General features: G+C 43.2%; 2 protein-coding genes across 2 annotated transcripts; both read left to right on the top strand.

Moving 5' to 3' along the window:
• The first annotated feature begins 585 nt into the window (after nucleotides 1-585).
• LOC122621340 (chaperone protein DnaJ) lies at nucleotides 586-1,572 on the top strand. Its single transcript, XM_043799174.1, has one exon. It carries the CDS (start codon nucleotides 744-746, stop codon nucleotides 1,476-1,478), a length of 735 nt encoding a protein of 244 aa, XP_043655109.1. The 5' UTR covers nucleotides 586-743; the 3' UTR covers nucleotides 1,479-1,572.
• Nucleotides 1,573-6,860: 5,288 nt separating this feature from the next.
• Nucleotides 6,861-12,226, top strand: LOC122620669 (scoloptoxin SSD552). Its single transcript, XM_043798253.1, has 4 exons — nucleotides 6,861-7,060; nucleotides 10,105-10,305; nucleotides 10,913-11,171; nucleotides 11,352-12,226. Exons 1-4 carry the CDS (start codon nucleotides 6,976-6,978, stop codon nucleotides 11,974-11,976), a joined length of 1,170 nt encoding a protein of 389 aa, XP_043654188.1. The 5' UTR covers nucleotides 6,861-6,975; the 3' UTR covers nucleotides 11,977-12,226.
• Nucleotides 12,227-27,381: the final 15,155 nt, after the last annotated feature.

The raw sequence follows: 27,381 nt of genomic DNA, 5'->3' as shown, positions 1-27,381 counted from the left end.
GAGAGAAATGACCCGTTTGCCTCCAAACTCCAAAACACCACCCACACGTGCCAAATATTTAACTTGGCTGTGTAACGCAAGTTATCAGGTTATCTAGATGGCCAAATCCAGGGTACACGCGTCGCTCCAAGCGTGGAAGATTCATTGCCAAGTTCGTTGGCACTTCCGGAAGGTCAGGAGAGACAGCTAATGGCCCACAAATCATAGCACAATTGTGTGACTGTTTACAGAATTGGCCATGGGGCTGCTTATATAGCCCAGGGTCGATCTTCTATCGATCTCGGCTGTTGGTATAATGGTTTGTCGCCCCTTGCCAAATATGGGGTATTTAACACGGTGACTCAGTTTTTGTTATTGGGCTTCCTCATTTGCATGGTCTTCAACTCGTTAAGCGTACAGATAATAAAATACATTTTCTAGGAGAAAATGTAATTTCTTAATCCTTTTTGATGGTGATAAATCATTAGTATCTGATCATCCTTGACTTCGGATAGAATGCTTTTGAGCGAAATCTTTGTTTGGTATCAAATAACAATAATCGACAGTAAAGTATGATCGCATTGACTTGTATAATATGATAGTTCTGTTCATTCAACACTCACTACACATCCAGAACAGATCGGTTGGCAGCTGTAGAACAGTCAAATAAATTTTTACCCTGAACACATTGTTTTTTTTTCATGCGAGAACAAGAGTTTTAAAAATTTATCATTTACGATCCGGGACCCGCAAAATTTACGTGAATGTTGAGGACCATCCAGACCAGTGCTGGCCAACCGGTGCGCTGCCTGGCCACCTTCGGCTCCAGATTCACGTACCAGAGCCAACCGATGTCGCAGCTCCGCGTGGAGAATCACTACCAGGTGCTGAACGTGCCCGTGGGCTCCAGCGACCGGCAGATTAAGCTCGCCTTCATCGAGTTGTCGAAGAAGTACCATCCGGATGCGAATAGCCAGACCAGCGACTCGGAGGTCTTCATGAAGATCTGCGAGGCCTATCAGACACTGCATCGGCAAAACTCCAGGCAGATCTACGACTCCAGACTCCGGATGCAGAACCAAAACAAATCTCCGCAGGAATCAACGTTTACCGGAAGACGAGTCTATACGGTTTGGTCACAGTATCAGTCCGCCGTTCGGAGCAAGCAGATGGGAAGGGGTTCCCGGCGGTTTGGGGGCGTAAAGCCCATCACCTTCAAGGGAAAGATGGTCAACAAATGGCTGCCGATGCCAACGACCTTCGATGACCTTAAGCGGCTGGGGCTCAAGGGATCGTGGCACGATGAATACTCCTTTCCCAACAGTCCTATTTTCTACCTATACATAGCTGGATTCTGCTTGGTGGGTGGACTGGTTCTAATGGACGTGATCGGTAGATTCCAAGAGCAATCATCCGTGGAGAAGGACATCGAAATCTTGCTTAGCGAAAAGGATCTGGAGACCTCAACAACAACACATCCAATCCCTCTATCTGCTTAATTTTTCTACCTCATCCATATGCATACAGAGATCACTGTCTTTGTTGTACTCCCTGGTCTCGTTTGAAAGAAAAATATATAAATCTGTTTGTTAATTGTGTGAATCTCTCTGTGAAACTACATCTTAGTCTGGCAGGCTGATTATGCATAATTTGTCATTCCAGCATAACCGATCGGATTGTACAAACAAGTTTCTCGCCACTCACGACTTCTAGTTTAGTTTTCAAGCTAATTAAGAATTATGATGTGTAGCGCTTTTGCTTTTCATCCTACCCTAGGAAAAGGGGTACTTGGAAACTGTGATGACGTTAAAGATTTTTTGCCCCATCAATGACGTTTAAGATTTTTTGCCCCATCAATGACGTATTGAAAAATATTTGTAACGTTTATACGCTATTTGCGTAGTTCTTTTAACGACCATGTTCAAATATTTAAAGATACGATCTAAATTTATTATGTTCATTAGGGGTTTCTGGTGACTTAAATGGGTTTTTTGAACAGGTTAAGTTTAATCAGATTAAACCTTTCATAACATTGGCGTAAACATCGCAAGACTTCCGTACTTCCCCTACTCTGCCGAAAAACTATTTGCAATCACTGAAGAAAAGTACTAAAAAAGATAAAGAAATAAATATCTAGGTGTTAAAACTCCCAATTAAATAATAATTCATAAAATGCTTTTCGATGTTTGTGAAACTTGCATTGCAGGCTGTATTGGCATACCTTAAAAATATAAATGCTTTACATACCACACATACCATATTTTCCACAGTGTAATTCGGGTCCAAGCACCTCTCACACTCGGATTATATCTGCTGCCGTATCTATAGATCGCGATCCCGTTCGGGTTTCGCTGAACTTCCGCGCTTTGACCTTTTCTGAAACGGCGGGCAGACGATCCCCAGATAATAGATACGTTTGGCTTAAGTATGTTCTATTATGATGCCATTAAATGGAACGTACAGTGGCAGCCGAAACTCTCAAGGCGAGCGAGTGGCGGCTCTCACATACATAGGTCGGGTCTCCAATCAGAGGCAGATATGTACGAGTATATTCCGGGCTTGTTAGATTCGCCGGACCACCGACCACCAATGGTTCCACCGTGGCACCGTTAGTCAACCAGTAATAATAGTTTTGTTAATTTGTGTATTGTATTCCCCTGTCTTTCCGCTTGTTTTGCTTTTTTCCGCCTGACAGAAATTGATAAATTATGATCGGTGCTTAGCTTTGATTAAGTTGTCGTGTCGCTCTTATGAATTCAGCGAATGTCAAAGGCAGAGGCAGCTGGGGCGAGAGATCAAATGCGCTGATATAGTTAAACAGCCAACAATGCGAATTTTGAATTTCCAATTCTCAGATCGCAAATAAACAAAAAACCGATGCATAAATCAATATTCGCACCGAGTGTCGAATGGCGCGCATGCGCAGCGGAGCGGCGCGATAAAGAGCGTTAAAATTATGTTCTGTCGCCTGGCTGCGCAAAATAAATACATACAGCGATCGGACCCATAATGAAGCCTATAAAAAGACGGGGCGAAATCGGCTCAGCAGGCGCAAAGTGAAAAAAAATCACCGGATCACAAAAAATGGTCAAAATTTATTGTACGCTGACGGCTTTTTAATGAAAAAACGCTGGCTACCAAAGCGAATTAATGAAGGTGTGTGCGCATATATCCCAGTTTCCAGATCCCTGATCCCCCCGCTCAAAAACCTTCATCAATTTCTGCGCCGGCACAAGTTCAAAAAAAGAAGAAATAAAATAAGAAAGAACCACAAGCGCAGAGTGATCAGCATATGAATCGATTTAGCATAAGAATGAAAACGTTTCTCTAACGAAAATTGTTTATGGTTTTACGACATCGGGCAGTTCATTCATTCACACACGTGTTGGACTTATTTTCCCTGTTTTATTATTTTTCTTGGCCAAAAACATCGAATTGATTGAGCAGCTCCCATTACCATTATCATTCCGATTTTGATTTCGATTCCGATTCCGATTCCGTAATTTGTTAATGGAGCTTTCGCCGTTCACAGCTTCGTTGTGAACTCAACCAGTATGACATTTTAATTATGCGCCTGTCAGCCAGACTGCCTGGCAGACGGCTTTCAATTGCAATTAATTATATTTTAATAATAGCCGTTGACCCCGGTGGGCTGAAAAAAGTAATCTAGTATATAAATGTTTTGTCACACATGGAGAACATGGAGAACTCATCAAAAAACAAGAGGTTTCGCAACCCTATCCAATCTGCTCTGAATAAAGTTGTGTTTTTGAGTTATCACCCGGATCAGTTGGCGAACCGTCATTTATCTCGGCCTCCGGGCTTGCCCCAAATGTATTCCTTATTTATTGTTTATTTTGCCTAAGAAAATGTTGATCATCAGTCAAGCTGGGGAAGATTTATGGCAGCGGAAGCGACTGCACCTCCACGACGAGGATGCGTTGATGACACTTGACACCTGCATTGCCAAGTGGCGCATCAACAGCAAAAATAATAATAATAACGATATCAGCCGCAATGGCAGTTTCAGGGGCGGAATCTGTATAGTTATGAGCAAATGTCAATTGGCAATCATATTCGCCGAGAGCCGAGTGGTTCCGCAAGGCGATCTCCGCGATAAACAAGTGACTGATTAGAGAAATTATCAGCAACCTTCGCTCGTTGTATCAGCGAATGGAAAAGCCATGTTAACATCACCCCCTATTTGCAATGAATTGGCTGGTGACCTTATTGACGGCGCTCTGACTTTCTATCCGATATCTATCTATAACTAGAAGTTTAAAATATATAAATAGCATGTATTCTTTGCAGCGGGATTTCAAGGCGAAACTTGTTTATTCTTTGGGGCCATTAAATTGGTGACTATTTTTGGATTGCTATAAACATTATCTACTTCAAATTGTTTTTGGACACTCCCAATCATCTCCCACAGTTCTATAAAATTGGTATAATAGCCTCTAATTTGTGAGAATTTTCTAATTAATATTGCTTTTGGCTATATATAATAAAATTGCTCAATTACCAGATTTTTAAGTTTATGAATTATGAATCACGTTGATGACATCATCGTGAACCCTTTAGTTTATGTAAAACCATAACTTCATATTTCCAGTAATCCCATAACGGCACTAACTGAAATCCAGTGATATTTCTCCATCGGAGTGAATCAGTGAACGATTCACTTTCCTTGCATCGATTAAAAACAACTGGGTCGCCTGAGTCACTTACGCCAAAGCGATGACTTTATAAAAATTAATATGCAACCGTCAGGATTTCAGCGGAAAGTACTGACCGCTTCCGACTTGTGAAGTCTTGAGTGGCTGAACCTAAAGATACAATGGAGGAATGAAACAAGTTGGTCCAGTGGGTGGCAGCCGATGTCCAAATGGACAGCACACGCGCAACGTAGGAAAGACATTAAATTGAGTCATAAAACTAAACACAAAGGCAAATCGAAGGAAGAACTTCGAAATCAGAAAAAGAGCTACAACGATAACCGCCGGATGATGCCAAGTGCTGTTGAATTGAGTTAAATGAGGTGTTGGGAATTTTTTACTTCGCTTAACATGCACGATTGTGCCTACATACATATGTACATATGTATTGTACGTACATACGCAGCCAGATCGGACAGATTCACGCAGGTTTATTGAAATGCAAACACCGACTGCCGAGAATCGACAATCGAAGGCCAATAATGTTTGCCTAAATCTTAAATCTCGGCGCTGCATGGGTATTGTACCAGCACAAATATGATCACACATCACACTTGAGTAGGAAATGTAAACTAGCCGCGAGACAAAAACATCGGCAACCTGGGGAGCAACAGCGAAGAGGTACATCAAAGAACACGTATCGGGCATATGTTTATTTCATATTTCTGTAGAGCATAATTTTTGATATTTATGTAGTTTTCGCGAAATAAAATAAATCAGCAGCGCAGCGAAGACGTCACTCCCGATGCCCCATCGCCGATCACTTGCCTCCGTTCTCCGTTCTCCGATCTCCGATCGCCAGTCGTCGGTTGCTGCTTGCTGGTCCCTGGGATTGGCAACTGCAACTGGCACTGCCACTGGGATTGGGCTCGAATCTGGGAATGGGAAGGAGGTCGAGACCGAGACCGAGTCCGAGTCCGATTCCCAGCCCGAGTCGGAGACCGAGATTGGAACCCTCACCCAAAACGTCATGTGTGGCATCAACATGGTCAGCGGCATCGGCGGCACTAAAACGAGGTGAAATAAACAGAACCAGTTAACAGTGGCCACACTTGGAAAAACCACGATCATAATTATTTTATGAATGAATATTTCATATTTTATGTTGTACATTAACCGGTTTAAAGTTCATGTATCCTGAATATACTTGGATAGTTTGTATCATAAATGCTTTAAATATAATTTGATGTGTTCCTAATTTTTGTTCAAATAAATCCGAACTTTTATTGGTTTCAGTGCATGAATAGGGCTCCTTTGGTTAAAAAAAAAGGCTCAGCTCTGCGATTCTGGGCCGGCGCAATCGTTTGTACTTGTTAATGGCTTTGTACGCGTAATTATTTTGGCAAGAAGCCGGCCAGTGCGAAGCGGAAATGCGCGAGGCAAAAGCGAACAGGGTCAGTTCAATGGGCAGACACAGATACAGATACTCGTGCATACATGACTGCCCCACTAGCGATGATGGTGAAAGGATCAAGTGGCATTTGTTCTTGTGCGCGGCGACTGTGCATTTAATTGGGTGTTTTTATTGGTTTTTAATGATACGCGAAATGATCGAAGCTTCGACTGCTGCCCGCAGGGCACCTGCTCGTCGATTTCGCGGGTTTCGCAGATTTCCCAGCGACCTGGCCAGCTGCCACGCCCCCGGCGAAGGCGAGTGATTGTTGCCGAACCAGCAGGATGATTAATATAAAGTTCAATCTTCAATTACGCCGGCTAAAAACACAAAACACAGCATTGTAGCTTACTAACAGCCGTATCCGAAGCAACATGTTGCTGATGCGTTGGCAACAAGTTGCTGGCGCGTAACTGCGACTGCGCGGCGTTTTTTGCGTCGCTCTCTCGCTTTGCTCACTTTTCTGGCCTGGCGATTCCGATTCCAATTCCGATTCCGCTGGGCGATCGGTAGCTTCTTTACCTGTTGCTGCCGCCTCTGCCGCTGTCGCTGCCAGCGATCGGCGGTATAAAAACGTTGGCGCCGCCGAGCGGTTAACCAAACAGGCGACGCCTTCAAGTCTAGCTGCACGTACACGAGAGTGGAGTTGGAGTCGTCGGCTTTTTTTCGTTGCGCTCTTTTTTTCGGTTTTCCACATTTTACACACCCCGCCCACCGTTCAAAATTGTGATACAAAAAATCCTAGCAAAATTGCAAAGCTGAAGTGTATGGAATACCAAATATAACTCTGTCATTTATGAAAAGGTTATATTTGAAAAATTAACAAAGTGCTTAAATCAATAAAAAGAAATCAACGTGTTGTTCAAACCCCAATTTTACGTAACCAAAATGATGCAGCCAAGTGCGCTATTACTAACCACCATCATGATCATCTCCTGCGGAGTGGCATTCGCCTGCAATGGAAAGATAATTGGTAAGTTATTCAAGAAAATCAAGCCAAGGTCCCAACAAATCTATATGCAGCTCAGGAATTTTGGGTGTTTCTAGAATTTAGAATTCCAGGGCATGTCTAGCATGGCTATTGGGTTTTTTCTAGTTCATTTTGGACACACGTTTCAACTATTCAGTGTGTGAATGAATACAGTGATGTGCAAATATTTGCCAGTAAAAAATCTTCTGTTTAAACTGCGTTCGCTTATTTCAGCGAGGGTGGGTTGAGGATTTTTTGGGTAATATGTAAATGCTTCTTAATTTGCCAGTTTGGCAGGTCTCGCCAAAAATAGACTCGGATCGGCACGAGCGAATCACCTTTCTTAATTGTCCAGTTTTAAGCAGTGTATATATTGCATAATAAATAGTTTAGAAAAGCAACAAATACGGGCGAAATATTACTTAAGCGTCGAGCGGGATAGGAACCGGTTAAAAAATATCTGGTTTATATAATTTATATAATATTTGCCAGTGCCCAAACGAATTAAAATTATTTTAGGTGGCTGACCTATCAACTGTCAGCGGCTCATACTCGTACAGCCAAAAGGCCGCTCAACTTAAAAACGAAATCCTCTTTAAGTGCAATGAGATCAGAGCAGGAGCCTCGTAGAACCCCCGAACACGATTAGTGGCGCCTAATAATCAGGCGTGCCAAAAGAGCTCATTGAACTGAGTTTGGCTTTTTAATTGCCCCACCAAGGCGCCAAGTTGAAGTTTGTAAACAAATTAAGTTACCAGGCGTCACAAATGCGCTGGCAAAATTATACAAATCACCCGATTTTTAATGGGTCATTGAGCTGATCTTGGCCACGCTTATGAGTTTCGGATAGAAATAGAAATGCCAAACGATTTAATGTTCTTTGTTCTGCACACGCGGCGCCTAAACACCCAAAAAATCCCAATTTGCCATAAAAGGCGAAATGAAAACAAAAAGAGTTTTATAGTGCGCGTGTGCGTTGCTGATTGATGATTGCTTTTATGCCTTGTCTTCGATATCAACTCGATTAAATGGTGTGTTTCCTTCGGAGGGGCCGGCACTTCAATTTAATCGCATGTCACAGGTATCATGACTGTTAAGCCGGAGCATTGTGGTGCGGCATCAATCAAAAGACCGCCGTGCTAATAATGTAATTAAATATGTTGGGCACAAGGCTAGTTGTAGTGATAATCAGTAAATGATAAATGAAAATGAAACGAAACATAAAGCATAACTATGAAAATTAACTCGCGCTAAATGCGTCGGTTATTTTTCAACGTCTTGTAGTCCTTGCCACTTAGCCCTCTTCCGTTGGGCATTTTTTTCCTGTACTTTGTTGTTTTTTCTGTTTTGTTCAAGGTGAAGTCAACGCCTGGCCAAGATGCGGTGCAGTTAAGCACTTGTTAACATATTGTCGGCATTTGGCTGAGCGGTCAGACTGCCAACAAGCGAGTTCGTTGCTTGAGTCTTTCGTTTCATTTCGTTTCGTTGCGAGCGAGCTGTTGACGTTCCGTTGTCAACATTATCTCAGCGGTTTGTTTCGTCCGCAAGCGGAAACTGATCGACAGCTTTATGTGCAATTTGTCAGCGAAGGTAGTTCACAAATTTGCATAGCGCCCGCTGGATTGCATCAACCGCAGCATCCATACAGAATACGAGGAATATGTGAGGCTTTGCCGGATGATTGATGTCCGCTGCCGTCTTAAACACACAGCTCTGGGCCTGGTTTTTGGCTTTCGCCTACCGGTTTTCACATTGATACAAATGTAGCATAATTTGACAGCTGTGGCTGGTCTCTGGGCCTTTGAGCTTTAGCTATTCGATTCTGATCGATGGCTCATGTGCTATTTTTAGTCCAGCCTTGGAAAGCATATGTTTTAAGATTAAGTCGAGGCAAACGCCGTGTTTAGTATTCTCGGTTTTTGTTTGGCCCCGCCGTCTCCGCCGCCGCCGCCGCTGCCGCCGCTTCAGTATTGACATCTAGACCCATATATTTGTGCAAGACCGTTGGCGAAGCTGCCAATTTATTTACCCAGCGACGATCAACTTGGGGCGCGTCAAGTTGTCTGACTTTAAATCTGATTCCGACAGACACGTCCCGGCACTTGACCGGCCGGCAAAAGCCATGGTCAAGTTGGAAGCCTGGCTTAAGTGCTATCACGTCGCGCTGGGCAATCAGCGCCCATCGCCTGCTCCATTATTATAATTATTAAAAATTATTAAGCGCGCGTAATTATTTAAATGAAATGGGGGCACTCCCCAAGGATCCACTTCCGTCTCAGCTCCTTTTTACTGTTTCGCCCCGATCTCGGAGTAATTAACACCCCGGGGCAATTCGGCTTAAACGGCGACCACTTTTCGTAACTGATTGGCTGACACACTTCAAACAAACCTCTCATGAGTCAGGCGTCATAGGACCATGATTTTGGGATAAAATCGAATCGAATTTGGCTAATTGACGCCTTTGAGCAGCACGCGCCGCTGGCATTTTGCATTTCATTTGATTTTTTATTCCAATTCGTGTTGTTCTGTGTTCCATTTGAATGGCCAACGCTTATCGAAACAAACCGGTTGACTTTGGGAAGCTAAAACGCTTTAAGGAAAGTGACACAGATGTCTTGTGATTCGTCCAACCGGCTGGTTACATAAAACACTAATCGCCGACAATTTGGAGCACACGCAAGTGTGGAATATTGTGTAGCTGGGTAAATAATTAAAATATATGTAAAACAAAGACCAATAAAAATGAGCAGCCCCACTTGGGATTTCCGTGAGGCAGAGCCATAGACACTGAGATTTCGACAAATATTAGCTCGCTAGAAACCGGCTCCCTTGGGTAGACAGTTGTTGTTGGAGTTCGTTTCCATCTCCATGTCAAAGGAGAAACACCAGCCCGAAGCCATCTTCGAAAAAAGCAAGCATTTTAATGCAAACAAAAATAGAAATGATAAAATTCTCCAGCTGCGTGGCTCATGCATATTCCCTATTAATTCCCCTTCTTTTTGGAGACTCTTTTTTAATATATGCAAATCTCGACCTAATCATTTCAGCATCGGGCATCACGACGGAAGAGAGATCAATCATCTTGCAGGAGCACAATCGCCTCCGGCAGATCGTGGCCACGGGACGCTATCCGGGCCAGCCGGGTGCCGAGAACATGCGAGAGATCGTCTGGGACGACGAGCTGGCCGCCAGGGCCCAGAAATGGGCTGATAACTGCCAGTTCCGCCACGATCCGCACCGCACAATAAGTAAGTTATTGCTATCCACAGCCCCTAATGCTCAATCCCATATCCACATGTGAAATCAAGGATTTGAAGCAGATCAGCGCAATGCATGTGGCGCGTTTTCTTCTACACGATACGGTATTGGCTAATTGCGGTGGTCATTAAACCTATAAAGTCAGAGTTTCATTGATTAAACATCGTTATTTTTAGAGAATGTATCAAATCCAAAGCCTAATATGTATTCAAGTTTTTTACGGCTCCTTTCACTGCCACTTAAACGAATTTCACCAATCAATAACTTTAAAACACCTTTTTGAGTGCTTTGTTTCAGAAAATGACTCATATGGACTGTGATTTGGAACTAAATATGATTAATTATTCTAACTAAATGAAAAAATCCCCTGTGCAAATATGTTTTCCAATTAAAAGTAGCACTTTTATGGCCACCCAATCACAATTATTTCTTAAGATCTATCATAATTTCCATTTTCCGCCTGCACGAAGAGCTTCTAAAACACTAAGACTAACCTGGCACTATCAGCACCTGAAACAGCATTCACCATAATTTTATACTCAACCATCTTTCTTAAAACCACATCGATGCTAATGTGCGACATTAATCTATTGACAGATCGCTTTACGATGGGCCAGAATCTGGCCATCATCTGGAGTACGGCGCCCTTGGATGCCGATGACGGGGATTTTCCCTCTCGCATCCAGAGTTGGTTTAACGAGGTGCAGAAGTACTCCTTTGGAGACGCCTGGTCCCCCAAAACTGGACACTATTCCCAACTGGTTTGGGGCGAGACCAGCTTGGTGGGCTGTGGATATGCGGAGTACAAGGACACCAGCAAGTACAACAAGCTCTACGTCTGCAATTATGGGCCTGGGTAAGTTTCATAGATGTTTGTCAGCGATTTGATTACTTTATTTAATTTATTCAGTTAATATAACGTAAAATTTAAAAATTTTAACATCATATCCCAAGTCTGTTGAATATATTATAATTTTATGGGATTTACTTTTGAATTCTTTAAATTTCTAATGAGTTGTTTCTTTCCTTCTTGCAGTGGCAATGTGGTGGGCTACAATCCCTATGAGGTGGGAAAGCCTTCGTGCTCCACGTACGGCATGAAGCCCTCGTCCCGCTACCAAGGACTCTGTGCCGCTCCCGGCTCCTCGCCAGCGGCCAACAGCGTTTACGGAGGGAACACAATTGAAACGTATGAGTACGGCTACAAGAGCAGCCCTTCCAGTCAAACCGCCAATAACAACTCGCCGACTAACAACATTAACAAGAGCCAGTTCAGCTATAACCAACCAAGACCCAAGCCCGTCCAACCCATCAATCCAAATCCCTCCCCGTTCACCCCACAGGCAGCGGTACCATCAGCGTCATCCTACGGCGGCAGTTCGTTTGGCACCGCCTCGAGGGGCGGCAGCCACGCCTACACAGCGGATCCATCGCAGTCGGCAGGCCGCTATCAGCACAAGCTCGAGGCGTATCGTCCAAGTGCGGCCGAGTTCGAGAAGTCCGTACACAAACACACCATACTACGCACCTATATAGAGCAGAATCAGCAACAGCAGCAGCAGCAGCAGGAACAGGAGCAGGATCAGCAGCAGCAGCAGCCAGAGCCATCGAGCACCAAGAAACCCAGTCGTGGATGGAGCCTGCTAACATGGCGTGGTTGAGCTATAGAAGTCCAGTCCATTTGCCAATCTAAGATGCCGCTCAATGTATTAGGCCATTAATAGCTACTGTGTAGTGCCATTAGCCAACCACCAGGACCCATCGTCATCTCTAACACCCTCTGTCCATCGCCGTGAAACCCCTAGCAAATCCTATTTAAATACTTCAACAATTTGCCATATGAGCTGTAGTAGTTTCCCTTCTTTGCAATTCCGGCTTGTTGAGACCAGAACATAGAAGAAGTGCTGGCGGCGGACGAATCATGCCACAGACGAATATTTGTATCAAATATTTGCCACCCACCCAAACTGTCATCCTGTTAAAACCAACCAATCGGCATTCAACATCGATCAGCTAGTTGTAGTATTGTGTTCAATAAAACAAGAATATTGATTTGTATATTAACGCTGTAATTCGTTTGATTTCGGGCTATACATTTCCTTGAATCAGATCTTGTTTCCCTTTTACGTTTTTAATTTGGTTTCCAACTTGCAAATGCTGACTAAAGCTGTTTGATTTGTGTTGAGCCAACTGACAAAACTTGGCTGCTCGTACACTCTAACTTAATTTCCGAAAAGAAGAGAGTGGGATTTAATACCCAAATCAGCTAAGAGCAAATGCTAAGGGAGCGCATGCGTATCGCTTCGAAAATTCCGCTGAATTAAAGAGTTGCTACTTGGGAAAACTCAGGAATATGATGGGGAAACGGTAACCCCCTCTGGCTAATGCGTTAAATGCAACAATGCCAACTCAAATTAAAGCCGGATATGAAAAGAGCAAAGCAACAATGAGCTAATGAGCTAATGAGCTGAAATGGGAAATGTATCGAGTTCAAGGGTTTTTGGCCAATTTAGCTTGCAACTTGTGTGTGTGTGTGCGTTCGAGTGAGTGCTGCGCAGCATTTTGGGAACCTTGCACCTGCTCAAGGTCGTCCAGGTGTCTCTCGCCCAGCCACCCAGTTACCCACTTCGTTCGCCTGCACAGCACAAAGTTTCCACCAGATAGCAGTCCATTTTTCCTTCCTTTCCGTACCGAAAAACTTCTTTGGCCATAACCACCCTCAAAATTGTGGCGATTTAAACCGCAAGTGGGGACTTTGTTTCCGGTTTTAATTGTTCCGTTTATCAGCCAGTTAGCTGTCCCCAAAGTACAACTCACACACTCCTGCCGAAAGTGCCAATTTCGTTTGTGACAAGGAATTAAGATAGGCAAATATGGCTGTCAATTGTTGTTGGGGCGCCCTATGACAGTCGTAAAATATATGCGAAATGTACGCATATGCCAAAGGGTTGAAGTTGCAGTAATTCCGGTGCTCTATGTGGCAATATGGTTTATTTATGTTGCTCTGGGATGTACGAAACATTACTCTGTTCCCTTAATAATTACATTTTGCCTAACAATATATAATTCAAATGAATGTAAAGAATATTTGAATTATTTGTATGGAGTAGAAATATATAGTAGAAAATAAGCCATATTATATAGATATGTATTTATTTGAATTATTTTCTGTGCACTTCTTTAATGCCTCCTCGTGGGCAGACGCACTTCATCATCCCGACCATACTCACAGGTCCTGGCAGCGTGAAATTAACTGACAGAGTCCTCGGCAGGACAACTTTTTATTTATACGCAGTCATACATTTAAATATGACGCAAGCCGGAGAGGCCGCACTGGCAGGAGTGTCCTTTTTTCTGCTGTCAGGCCAAGAAAATGTCCTGATTCTGAATCTGGACCGGAATCTGTATCCCCGTATATATAATGGCTCGAAACTTGACCCGCAGCTGGGGGAAGGACTTCGCGCTTGTCCCGGCTGATTTATGGCATTTTATACAAACGTCAATTTGATGCAGCTGTCACTGCAGCTGCAGCGGAAGTGCAATCTGCGAGTTAAATGCGTGCAAAAGCCATTTCCCATGCCATTTCCATGGCCAAGAAAAATAAAATTAAATGGCCGCATGTAATTAAGTCGCTTAATGTGCCTCAAATTGCCAACTCGCTTCGGCCAGAAAAAACGTCCGGGGCTTATGAATTTCCACGCATTAATTTTATTTCCCTTAATTTTCGTACCCTTTATGCGGCCTTCTTTTTTTGTTGCTTTCTTTGTTTATCCCCAATGTGGGCACTTTTCCGCTGCCAAGTGTCATTTTTGATTGTCGCCAAAGGAAATGGAGTGGGATTATATCCTTGCCTTCTGCGATAATTAGCGGAAAACTTTGGCAAGCATTTGACACGGCTTGCAAAAAGTGGCCATTAAAAATGTGCCATTATCGGATTCCAGCTGGCAAAAGGGCTTTTCCATTTTCCGTTTCTTTAATTTTTGCTCAACTCTTTCATTGGGGTGACATGCAGAACTTTAGTTTCAATTTGCAAACGTCCCACCTGACTTGGCATGATTGGCGAAAATGCTGAGTTTCAATTTAGAAAAGGGATTAGGTGTGCAGCTGCATATCATAAATGCCACGCCCCCATTGCACCGCCCACACGGAGCCACTGAAATGAAACAATAAAAATATCCACAAAGCTGCATCCCATACGAATATAATGCAATAATAAAATGGGTAACGAAAGCAAGAAAAAGCACATATTGGAAAAGTTTTTCAATTTCAGCAAAGCTTTTATTTTACATGCAAAGATCCCGCAGCCACCCACACACTCGCACCTCGGAAAATCTGCTCTCCCAACACCATGAACCACTTCCCACCACTTATCTCCATTGGGGCCAAGTGCAGGCGGGAAAACCAAAACTATTTTGTTGTGAAAGAGAAATCCTCACACATCCCGAACTCATCCCCGAAAACAGAAAATACAAAATTAGAAATGGGAAACCCGGCAACAAAACAACGCAAATGCAAAATGTAAGCAATAAGCGAAAATGAAATGAAAACTCATGAATGGCCAACGAGAGGAAAGCGAAATCAAACCGAAAAAGCATTTTCCGAGTATTATTGGTGGCCAACTCCCCGTCTCCATGGCCCTACAACTTGCCCTTCCTCGATTATTCCAGCTCCAGCTCCATCTCCATTCCCAGCTCCATTTTCATTTCCATCTCCATCTCCATTCGCATATCCATTTCCATTCCCCATTCTCATCGACTTGGTATTTGTAGTCGTTATGCAGTTGGTAGTGGAATTTTGCATGCCGCAACGCAGTTGGCCATGAAATGGAAAAAGAAGGCCAGCATAAGCTGGAAATTACCGAAAAACCCCGTATCCGTGTCCATGTCCATGTCCGTGTCCGTGTCCGGGAAATAGAATCAAAAGAGCAAAGCTCGCGCAGACGAAGCGTGTGATAGAGTTGCTCCTTTATTTATGAACGTCTGCGGTGGCTAAGCGCCGTTTGCCCATCCAACTGACCATCCAACTGGGGGAATCCTGCGCCCACTCTTAATTACGCACAGGACCTTGAGGGACGATCTCTGGCACAGCCGTTAAAAACACGTGGATTCTGCTGATGAGCCAGGACTGTAAATCATTTTGCATTTGGCCGTGGCTCCGTAAATTGGCATCATGCTAATAATTCAAGCCACTTAAATCAATTGGAAAATGTATTTACAACGAAGATATTAGTTAAAAGTTAGTAAAAATGAGAAAATACTTTTAGGTTTTCGGTTATTTAGTGTTATATTTAGATTTTGGATTTTTTTTTTCAGTGCGATATTCAGACTGTGGTAGGCCCATTAACCCTTATTTCATACCTTGCTGCATTGCCCCAAAGAATTCTCATTTTTAGACAATCAACTGTTGAGTGTGATTTCCACAAAGGACGAGAGAAAGTTCATGCATTTGTGTAAATGCTAAATCCTTTCGCTTTCATGCCCTTGACTTTTGACAAATGTCAGGCAATCTATGGCACTCTCCTTCGAATTCGATGGAAGTCATCAAATTTCGCTTTTGACCAAGACCCTGGTTCCAAGAAATGTAATCCACATGAGTGGGAAGTTTATGTGCGGTCCACGCAGTGCTGTAAAAATCCTGCATGAATTTGCATATTTTCGGGAGCACAAAGCACATGGCGGCAACAAAGAAATAAGGTAAATAAATATACAAAATTTGCTGGAAGAACTGCTGGGAATAAGGTTTGCTTTTGTTGAACTTTACGCGTCAAATTTTACATAAATCTTTATTTTCCCAGTACGAAGGGAAATGTTTGCTTTGAAAAATGTGCTGCATACTTCTGGGCGAGTGCTGACGATTGGACTGCGCACTGGGATTGGGATTGGGATTCGAATTGGGATTGGGAGTGGGATTGGGATTGGGGTCCTTCTACGAGTCGTATCCGATGAACTGCCCTAGTGACTGGCAACCGGGAACCAAATGGAAAGCAAACACGGAACGACAGCTTCGAACTGCCGTTAAATCAAACATAAAACCCGGAAAACTGTCGGAGAGTAACTCGCCTAGCAACGGCCACTAAACCGAACAAAGTCAGCTTTATGGGCCATCAAAATTGCACAACAAGCTGCCGCTGAACCCACCCACAGGTTATGTTCGCTGTTTGCTGGCCAGATTGGTTGGCCGTGGCCATCGGCATTGCTCCTGGTTAAGTCCATTGCCTAGTTTCAAACGCCTTGATTGCACAAAATATTGTTGCGAGTGTCCGTTTTCAATCCGAAATGAGTGTTCATCAAATCTACATAATTCGACCCGACCCACAGGATGCTAGGTGGTTCAATCAGTCCGGCAATCAGCACTTTTATTGTTGCTAATCAAAGGTCAACCGCACAGATTGTAACGAAACAGAGTTTTGGCTAGTTTTGCGACCGCCATCCGTTCATCCTCGTTCCGGCCAAATCTCATTTCTCATTTAGTGCTACCGCCTCGACCCGATGTCAGCTTTCCATCATCCCAAGTCCAGTCCTCATCCTGATCCCCATTCGCATTCCCATCCCCATTTGAAACCCCATCCACATCCGCATTCGCAACACGTAGTCGACGCATTTGTCGTCCGTTAATCAGTGCGTTGATTTTTGAGGATTTATGACAGAGTCGAGTGCAATTGCCAGTTCGGTTTTTGGGATATCCTTCATCAATTAGTTTACGCTTTGAGCTAAACTTTCATTGGCGAGGTTGCAGCTTTAAACGCTTTACGATGCACACATACTCGTATAGTCCGCATTTCCATCAATTAATTGCCTAATCGAAAAGCTTCTGACTAACAGCTGCACCATAACAAAAAATGTTAAAGTAGTAGACTCGAAGATTTTATGGCTGTAAAGGAAAGATTACAATAAGCACAAGCCAATACTTCTTGTGTCTTATTTAATTAAATAAATCTTTCAAGAAAATATATTTTCTTGTATTTTTCTAAATTTGTTCCTTGCCACCCCTAATTTTATACTTCGCCAGGGTAGAACTTTCCAGTGTAGTGCTGCCCCACGCCCGTATCATGGCTACAGCCATTTGCACTTGGTATCGGATATCACTGCCAGCCCTCAGGATGGAGCTCATCCCTTGGAAAAGGCATTGACTTGTACAAGAAAAACCAATTAAAATGAAAACATGCAACGTGCCATGGAGCAATTTATTGCATATGTATAGCTGTTGTGCGGCTTTCTCCGATTCCGTCTAGGAGTTGCTCCCTGCGATTACCCCGATGCCTTTCCCGGTGCCCCCGATTTGCGACTCCCGATCCGAGTGCCTGGTTTTGGTCTTTATCCTGTATGCGCATCAATGACTCATTAATGGGGCAGGGGAACTGGCGATGAAGTATGCCACACAGTGGCTCCATGCTGATTCATTAAATGCAACCGATTCAGTTGAAATCTGACCTCCCCCTCCGCCGCAGCAAACACTGTTTGCTGATATAGATTGCATATTTGTTTTATTGCTAAATACCATGGTTTCTTGGCTTATTGCTTTTTCCACTTAGGCACACAGAGGGCCACATATCAAGTTGATTAATTAATTCCTGAATTATGTGCTCTGCCCCAAGGAATGCGTCTTTTATCCGACATTTTCATTATACATACGAGTATATATACGAATATCTTCGGCGCTGCATCTGTTGACTGTTGGTCAGATAGTAACATTATTTTAGCATTAATTGGCTGTTCGCAATGTGTTTGCTTAATTCCGTACCTTTTACTTTCGACTTGGCAGCTTATTGACTCTCGACAGACTTGTTGAACAGTAAATAATTACACTTTGCCGGCTAAGACCTGAAGGTTTACCGGGCTGCCAGTTTCGATATGGTTCGATAATGTGCATTTTGCAGCCCTGAGGCACTTTTCGTTGCCTGTAGCAAGTGCTAATCGTAGTAACTGCCAAATATTTAAAACTGACTGTCTCTTAGCTATGTTCAATGATCAATATTTATACATTTTAACTATATGTTGAGGTAAACTTAAAACTATAAAGACCATAGAAAAAAGCCTCTTTAATAATCCATAAATTGGATATATTTCCATAAAATGGATCTGGGCCATATGGTATTCATGAATACAATGAATTAGAGAAGCCTTTACACAAACACACATATTTTATAAGGTCAAATTGTTATTTGCCCATAAGACTCCTAGCTCTGAAAGTGTCCTTAGTTAAACTGGTGCTGCCGCAAGTCTGCAGCGGATGTTGCAAATGCCAGAACAACGAGCCACATTCCTCAGTTTCAGCAAACTTTTGCCTCCGTTTGTGTGCTTGAAGCGGGCTCAATGGAAAAAGTGACACATGTGCCGCATTTGTTGTCTCAGTTCTTGTTCGTGTGCATTGGCGTAATTAATTTGAAGCGGCGCCAAAAGCGGAAGCGCCGCCCCCGCCAAATGCCCCTCGTCCATATGCTAATTGTGCACATCCGGATCCGGCGGTGCAAAGTTCCCAAAATGCGCCCCAATGATTGCTGGCTTTGTGGCATGTCAATTAGAAAATATCGCAAAATCTCTTCGAAAGAACCAACTTGGTCTCTTATTGAATCGTTTTCAGTGCGCATTTACCCAACTTTATTGCTCGCAATATTTGCATTATTTCTCAATTTTGGCGGGCCACGTTTAAGCATTCGTACTTATATTGCCGCCATTTCACACAGCTGACACAAAACCATTTTTGCCGTCAGTTTGCATACTCTCTGGTGTCACTCGGCCCGGCAGCTGTTTAAAATTCAATAAAAAAAATGGCAAAAATATGGCGAGGCATGTAAATTGTGCCTAATAAAAGTCTTATTGAATTTGCAATATGCCCACGGAAGCACAGAATTATTTAACCGATTTCAGCCTACATATGTACATATGTGTGTGGAAAGGCATTCACACGGACAAAACACGGATTTACATATAAAACAGATTGTAATAAATGCAGGACAAATACCGGGGCGAACATTAAAAGATAAAAGCTGTATGTGCCAGGGCAAACTAAAAGCAATATTTATTTAATGTTTAAGTGCTATGGGCTAAGTAATAGATTTACCTCTAAAATGCAAAGATAAGAGGTATTTAGCTCTTATTCATTCGCATAAATATTAATTGAGTACATCAAATGGGCAGAGTAATAGAAGTACACCCCAAATAGGTAATACTTTTGCCACACAGAAGCACAGATAGACCGCAAATCTGAAGCGATTGCGCATAGTCGTAATCTGTCCGTATTGGAAGTTGATTTGTCATGCACGTAGCGTTTGTCACATCAACACCACCAGTCCAGTCCAACACCACCGCCAGATACAGACAGAGATATTCATTTTGGGGGACGGGACACGAGTGATGTATGCATTGCCAATTGTCACTTTTGTTGACTGACATTGACGTGAAATGTTTTTCATAAACTACGCTCCGGAATTTGTGGGCAGCAGCCGGAGGCTATTCTCCCTATCCTCACAGGATGTGGTGTGGCATTGAGAGTTGCCATCCGTACAGGCGAAAATGCTCGCTTTCTTCTCGACTTAATGAAAAAGTTTTTATTGCCACGTCAGAGACACATACGCGCATAAGAAATGTGCCGGCGAAAACTATGAGGGACGACCTCGAATAATAAATGAAGCGCCTAGGGCGTGGCCAGGACCCAGGACCTCTCGGATCTCGAATATTCCCGTGCCAGGAGATTGATGACACTCTTCAAATTCCCGCCCAGGGGTGGAGCATCAGCAGCCCGAGGCTTTCGTGTCTAATTAAAAAGCAAAAGGACCTCTCAAATGATGCGCGCCCGAAAGGGCCCCATTACTCATACGTTATAAACACATTAAAGACGCCGACTCAACTTCGCGGCGTTGGCAACATAAAATCTAAACAATAATTACACATGCGACTGCAGCACAGCATATGTTGTGGCAATGGCTCCCGGGAGAGCTGCCTCCCCGCCTCCCCAGCCCCGTCGTATTCATGTACGTTTCCGTGTCCGGAGCTCGGGTTTTGGGTCTTGCGTTTCTGGGTTCGGTGCCCATAAACGTAAGTGAATTAACCATTCAACTAACATTACGGCCATTAAATCATTTTCGTGTGCGCTGCGTGCGGATGGCAAAAGGAAAGGCAATGGCAAGCCCGCAGAGGAAACTCCTGAAACTCCTGACCAGGATTCGGATTGGGGCGTGTGCTCGTCTGCCTTCTCTCCTGCTCTCCTGCTCTTTGGCTCTTTTGCGCTTCTGCCTCGTTGGCTGCATACTTTTCAGGACGCAGCTACACCAGCAGAAAAATTCCATTTAAAATGTATCAAATACAAAGTGTACTAAATTAACCAGTTGTTGAAAGTGATTTAAGCGTACCTGTCATTTAATATCAGGCCTATATTTAAAGCCACATTATCTACAATTGAACAATATTTAGTTCCGAATGATTTATATTAAAAGGGGTTCTGTCCGCCGGATACTCCGAAATTAAATGATTACTTTTACAATATCACATTGTTTCTCCCGGTGCACTGCCACAGAAAAGAACATGCAAACTAATTTGATGTTTGCCGCCCCTTGCCACCTTTCCCCCCAAAACGCACTGTGTGCGTGTGCTTTGCAATTGAAATTGAACTACAAAGTGTGCTGATGAGTTCGTGGGCCCTGCGAAATGGAAGGGCATGTCGAAAAGTGTTTACAGCGGTGCAATAAATTGCGCACCGCACGCAACTCGCTGAAGAGGGTTGAGGATTCACCGAAGGAGTGGCAACGGCCCAAGTGCAATGGCACTGGGTCCTCGAGAGGGTGGCCGGAACCCCTGGTGGTGGAGGGCATTAACGAGGCGTCAAAAGGTGCGATTAAGTCGAGCGAAGCAGCGAACACAAAAGACTTCGGGCGCAGCGGGAAAATCAATTTATGACTCACGCACACCTGGCCTCTTGCGAAACGGAGAAATGGAGGTGTGAACAGTTTAGTTCAACAATAATCTGATTTGATTCCACGAGCCTAACAATGGAGCTAAATGGGTTTATACCTCACTTCCAGGTCACTCGATCCACTTGCTCAGTTGTTGGACATTGTAGTGTTTCGTTACTAGTGTGATTGCAAGTGTAATTGCTATAGTTGATGTGATTAATTCATGCATGTAACCGATAAAGCTGAACTACATACCCAATTGTACTGCTAATCTTACTCTAAAGTTTAACGCGCAAACCACTGAAAACTGTGCATTTATTTCGAAAATATGTTCCTAAATTACGATATTAGTAAGAACCGTGAAAATGCTTCCGTTAGGAACCCGTAAACTTAAAGTCGCCCACCATTGAGCAGCCCCAACGACACTTATCAGGCAGACAGGAAACACAAACAGGCCATCAACCTGCAGCAAATATAAACTCTGGGGACTGGGTACTGGGGGCTGCCATATTCTATTTGCGGATCGCGGATGAAAGGACGCTATCTTTATGTGGCAGTAAAGGTGAAATAAATATCTTAACGAGCCGAGAGCGGCGCTGAAGTGCGTCGGCAAAATGAGCCGTAAAAGCAATCAATTCGCCATGTGTTTTGGAATGAAAATGCAAATGTACGCCAAATCAAATAATGTGCGATTGCGAGTACTCTGAGATGGGAGACAGAACACGTCGTGGAACTTTCACAGACTCACAGATTTATTTGCATTCGTCTGAGCCGGGGCTTCTGTTTGGGTTTGGGCCAAGTTGCGAGCAAACAATTATGAGGCAGGTTTTGAATCGAATACGGAGCAGAACCACCCCCTTTGATGACACACATTTTTGAAAAATACGATATGTAATTGCAAATATTTATTTGCGCGCACGTATGACAAAGCAAACAGGGCCTACACGCGCTGAGTTTTGGCGAAAAAGTAAAGAAAATTCCCCCACACTGCCCAAAAAGGAAAACGTGATGCTGTCAGCACTTGTAATTTTTAATGGCAACTCTCGAAATTTATGGCGCCAACTCTTGGCTCAATACCATGGACCACATGGAAGTAGACTGGGACAGGGTGAAATGCTGTCTGCAGCATTAAATGCCAGCTGGGAAAACCCAAACTCTGCTTCCCATTTCCCTTTCCCTGTCGTACCAAAAGGGCAATTTAAAGGGCGAAAATATTGGTCGAGGTCACTCCCCCTCCAAAAGTGGGAGGTCAAGCATCTCGCACAGAATATGCAAAAAAAATCAAAAAAATAGTGAAAAGCTCGGGGAAAAACACACGCCCTCTCGTGTACTCGAAATTGGCAGAAATTAGTTCGAGGGGTGCATAAATTTATGAAAGAATAAGGGCGAGGGAGTGTCCCTGTGTGCTGGCTCGAATTTGTTATTTAAGTGGCATATGCACGCATAAATGTTGAATTTTAATTTTAATTGATTCCAGCGGATTCCGCTGCGGAGGGGAGAAAGCTTTTCAATTGGGACTCATAATATACGTTAAGTGCTGCTTATTGGGTAGAAGAAATTAATGGCCTGATACAATACAGTACCGAAATAAATAATTAACTACCTGCCTACTTGAAAACTGCACTTTCATCACTTTGCTTATTCATTTTTGTGGGCATTTAAACAAGTTGAATACTTAAACATGTTCAATCAGTTAAATATATATTAAATAAATATGAATCATTTTTACAGAGCTATGGAGAACAATAAGTATATCTCTCGCAATAACTGCACTATTTATACATATACTTCTTGCTAAGCCAGTGAACTATTTTTTTACTATGAGCTTCTGATTATTGGTCGTAAGTAGTAAAGTGTGCTTCAGCTTTTTGCCCCAAACTCCAGCTAGCATAACGTACTCAAGTACGTCATAAGCTATAATGGTATGGCGAGAGTGTGCTGTTAATTAAATGTTAATGATATGGGGAAATGGCTGTCTTGTACTTAAGGTCAGCGAGAATGTTTTCTGTAATGCTGTTCTATGCTTGGAATGGTTCTTACTTTAACCAAGTAATAAATTTGATTATAAAATTCGCTTTGTGAAAAGATATGGTGTTTAATGGAGTAAGTCTTATGATGACCGACTATTCATGAGCAAATACCCAATTTTCGTTTATACCGAAACAGTTTAATGTCTGGGGCAAGTGTTTTACCGTGTTATGTGGTGGATTGTGGTTTTGGTTTCTCCTGGACTTTACAAGAATCTGTTCAATTTTATAAAGCATCCACACAGAATGGAAAAGATAAATGGTGATTTCACAGCGCAAAAGTTGCCCCTCCTTGCTCGCAGTTGACCATTGAAATGATGGATTATAGCACTCCTGAGGAGCACACGCATAACTGGCCAACAAATCGTGGCCAAAAATAACAGAGCACCGCAATTTACGTACTCGCCAACTAGGAAAACAAATGGAGGCGGAGGTCAGGAGCCAAACGTGAGCACACTCACGCTCATAGATACACAACCAGTCACGCTGGAAAAGCAACAGGAACTTTGGGGAAACTTGTAAGTTTGTTTGCCCACTGACTGCCATGGTTGTTTGTCTTCTTGGATGGGTTAAGCGGCATGGGTTAAGGCTGAAAGTGGCCTTCACAATAGAGCCGGAATCCCCCGAACCCGCCGCACCTGTCTGAGTTGCTTAATTGTGGCCAGGACTTTGGTGGGCCACTACAATCCTTGGACATTGGTGGTTGGCTCGTGGGGTTTTGTCACCGGCTTTGCAGTCTGGCCGCTGACATTTTAGTGGCCGTTCATATGTTAATATGTGGGGCAAAGGGCTAAAAGGTGCGACTGTGTGCCTCTAATTAAAAGCTACACATATGGGGCCAAAGCGAAGACTTGGTCTAGGGAGTGTGGGCCTCAGCTTAACACTGTCACGCATGGCTCCGTGTCGAAATGGTTCTGGCCAAAAGGTTAAGGCCAGGCCTAATCACTGAGATGGGTCGCAATGTACGCACGCCCGCCCAAGAGTCACAATTAGACTAATGAAAGCGGCATCAGACTGCGTAATTTTGTGGCTAATTTTCGTTTGGATCGCATTGCCTTTGGCGGGCTTGTTTGTGTTATACCTACATTTGGCTTTTGCCAATTAAAATAAATTATAATCCAATTTTTCCGTAAAAAGGGGCTAACGAGGGGATCCAGTCTTACACAATTACGCGTAGATTTATATCATTTCGGAATGTCGCGACGTCCTTGTCTCCGGGGATCCTGATCCAGTATTCATTTGCTTAAAATGAGAAACGAATAAAGAATAATGAAAAGCGTTCTGATTTCGATGGGATGCCGCAGACAGACTGTCTGGATTTTCCTTTTTTTTGCAAGCTCTCTTTTTGTCTGCTTGCTAAAACAATTTTCCCTTTCTCATTGAAATCGACAGGGGCCGCAGCGATGTCGAGAACATTTTGATGGATTAAAAGTTAAATGCCCGCGCCCCGCGGGGCATTTCACATTTTCCAGTCACTGGCTGTTCAATTGCAGAGGCAAAAAAATAAAAGTTTCGCTGATGATGAGTGGATATCGCCGGGCTCTTGCCCCACTGATTTCTGCAATATGGCCAATAATCGGAGCTAAATTCAGCTTTCAAAGAATTAAAAGTTGTGTAAAACAGCTGCAAAGCTAATTAAATTAAAACCATTCGATATAGTAGTTTAGATAAGTCAGTTTTTTCGCGTTTACATTCATTTTCCATTCACTAACGAAGCCAAATTAAAGCCGCAGACCATAATTTACAACCGAAACTCATGCGTAGTGCGAATATATACCAGCGGCAACCACAGAGGCTTATTTCGCTTCTTTTTAAATGACACGCCAAATATTTGCGTGTCATTTTTAATCGGAACCTGTGCAGGATATTGAATATGACTCTTGATTTCGTGTTTGACTTTTTGATATGCGCCAGCTGTAATAATGGTGTTAATGGCAATTAAATCGGATAAAAGGTTGGTCCCTAGAATGTTGGACTGTCTGCTCTCTATGTAGTTTTATGGTTAGTTTTTAAAGCTCCTACGCTGCTCCGGCTGCAAAGTTCGAGCGCTGACAGCTCGACGGCAAAGTGTCTCTCGGCAGCAGACACCGACTCTAAAGTGGTAAAAACTTTTGCGGTGATAAGCGTCGTCCTTTTGGACTGAAGGAGAAGAACCAGCCAGGAGCTGGGGAACGAGCTGGAACTGGTGGCATTTCTGAGGTCCTGATGCCAATGGCTTGTGGCAGCGCATAAAAGTATGCAACAGTTTTTAGCTTCCGCATTATGCCCAACTTGTTACTCAAGCCACAAGGAAGTCAAGTTTGCTGCTCCTGGCTGGCCGCACTCTGTGTTTTGGCCCGTATCAGTTCTCGTCTGAATAGACACGTTATCTATACACAATATGGCGTCAAGTGAGCTCGGTAAAGGCACGTTTGAATGATGCCCACCCACTCAAACCCAGCCCCTAGGAACTTGGCACAATGTCGTGCATTTCTTTTGTAGTTGAGTGTTCCATTTTTGTGTCTCTGCCGAAGACGTGCCATTGTGTTCACACAATATCTGGAAAAGCCATTTCCCATTTATTTCAAAAGTGCCTGAAACTTTTGGCCGCTTGAGCTTTGCCTGCAATTATCAACTGCCAAATTCACACACAGTCACTTACTCACTTATGCGTACCTATTCGAATGCAAATTAATCAACCGAAATAAATCTAAATTAGAGCTCTTGACACCAGCACAACGCACCGAGTTCAATTGAAATTTTCATTTCAACAAGTTGAATTAAGTTGGTCCTAGCGGCCACAACAATGCCATATTTTATTGCCCAAGTGAAGTTTACCTGGACGAAAAGTACAACTGGGAATGAACGCCTCTGTATTTTGTAGCACATAAATTTGATTTGTTCGACAAGCCTACAAGGATAGGACAATCCACAAGGATACTACACATTGCGAAAATATTGTACAAAATATTGAAAAATAATACGATTGCAAAGGACTACAAACATACATATATATTTAAGGTTGTTTGATACTTATTTCGTAATAATATGATAAAAATGTATTTAAAATATAATACAATAAATAAATGGCATGTATTTATCCTTTGAAAATGTTATTTTTTGTATTTCACAGTGGACTATAAAAGCTACTGTTCGCAAACTGTGCAGCAAAGTTCAAGTTTTGCATTGCACTTTATATCATTGGACGACACGCAGATCGACATAAATAATTCATGCTTGATAAATTAAACAATATACTAAGCAGCCATTTGTTATGCATAAAGTATGCGCCATGTGCGCCAGACTGTGGCACACCCATACCAATGCACTGGATCACACACACACAGCGTTATGGAGACAAAATGGCGGAGGCTGTCGTTGCAACAAGCGACAATTGCAACGCCTGTAAGCCCGAAAGAGCGGAAACGGAAACGTGCATAGTGCATGCTATTTGCACAAATGTGTGCTGGAGCGGGGGGAATAGTCGGGGTCGCTACTACCGCCACTACCACCATTATGCATTGTGTCTGCGTGGGAGTTGGTATTGTGAAGAGCTTTTATTTATGGTCACTTGGAAGCGAGGCTGGAACGTCTTGAGTTCGTAGCACTGGCCAAGGAGAAGTGTAGCTTGTACAAAGGCCAATGCGAATATCCAAACAAAAATGTAAACATAATTAAATACCGCATTCAAAATGTACTGAAAAGCTCCGTTTGTTTTAATGGCTTTCATTTTCCTTTATTTAAGCCCTTACTGAATGGAAAAACAAGTTATGGTGCGCACGAAAAGTTCGAGCATCTATATCTATGCAAGGCATGCCCCACGGATAACGAGATTCCCCACTAACCTTGACAATTACTCATAATCACTGCTGGTTGCACTAACCTTTGCCCCAGGGGCGACTGCTGCTTGCCACAGTGCAAACACAACAGTAATTATGTAATGAATAAAAGCCACATTCACAGTTGCAGCATGGCAATAGGATGTGCTGCAATGGAAAAGGGGATGGCGACGGGGTTTGGGATGAGCATGGAGATGTGGTTGAGGATGGGAATGGGAATGGGGATGTGGATGGGGATGGGGAGTGCCTTAAATAGCGCATGTCATGTGTGTGCCCCTCTTCTCAAATGTCTGGGCGGCAGATACTGTAATTGAGAAGGAAATTACGGCTGTT

Source organism: Drosophila teissieri, chromosome 3R (genome assembly GCF_016746235.2).
Source record: "Drosophila teissieri strain GT53w chromosome 3R, Prin_Dtei_1.1, whole genome shotgun sequence".
Lineage (NCBI taxonomy): Eukaryota > Metazoa > Arthropoda > Insecta > Diptera > Drosophilidae > Drosophila > Drosophila teissieri.
Note: the sequence above shows the minus strand (reverse complement) of the source record. Positions and strands in the feature narration are given on the sequence as shown.

Bases quoted from the DNA above. Each gene is read 5' to 3' on its own strand.
- LOC122621340 (XM_043799174.1), top strand. From the start codon at position 744: ATGTTGAGGACCATCCAGACCAGTGCTGGCCAACCGGTGCGCTGCCTG.
- LOC122620669 (XM_043798253.1), top strand. From the start codon at position 6,976: ATGATGCAGCCAAGTGCGCTATTACTAACCACCATCATGATCATCTCC. The intron at 10,306-10,912 runs GTAAGTTATTGC...ATCTATTGACAG, and splicing joins CGATCCGCACCGCACAATAA to ATCGCTTTACGATGGGCCAG. The intron at 11,172-11,351 runs GTAAGTTTCATA...TCCTTCTTGCAG, and splicing joins GTCTGCAATTATGGGCCTGG to TGGCAATGTGGTGGGCTACA.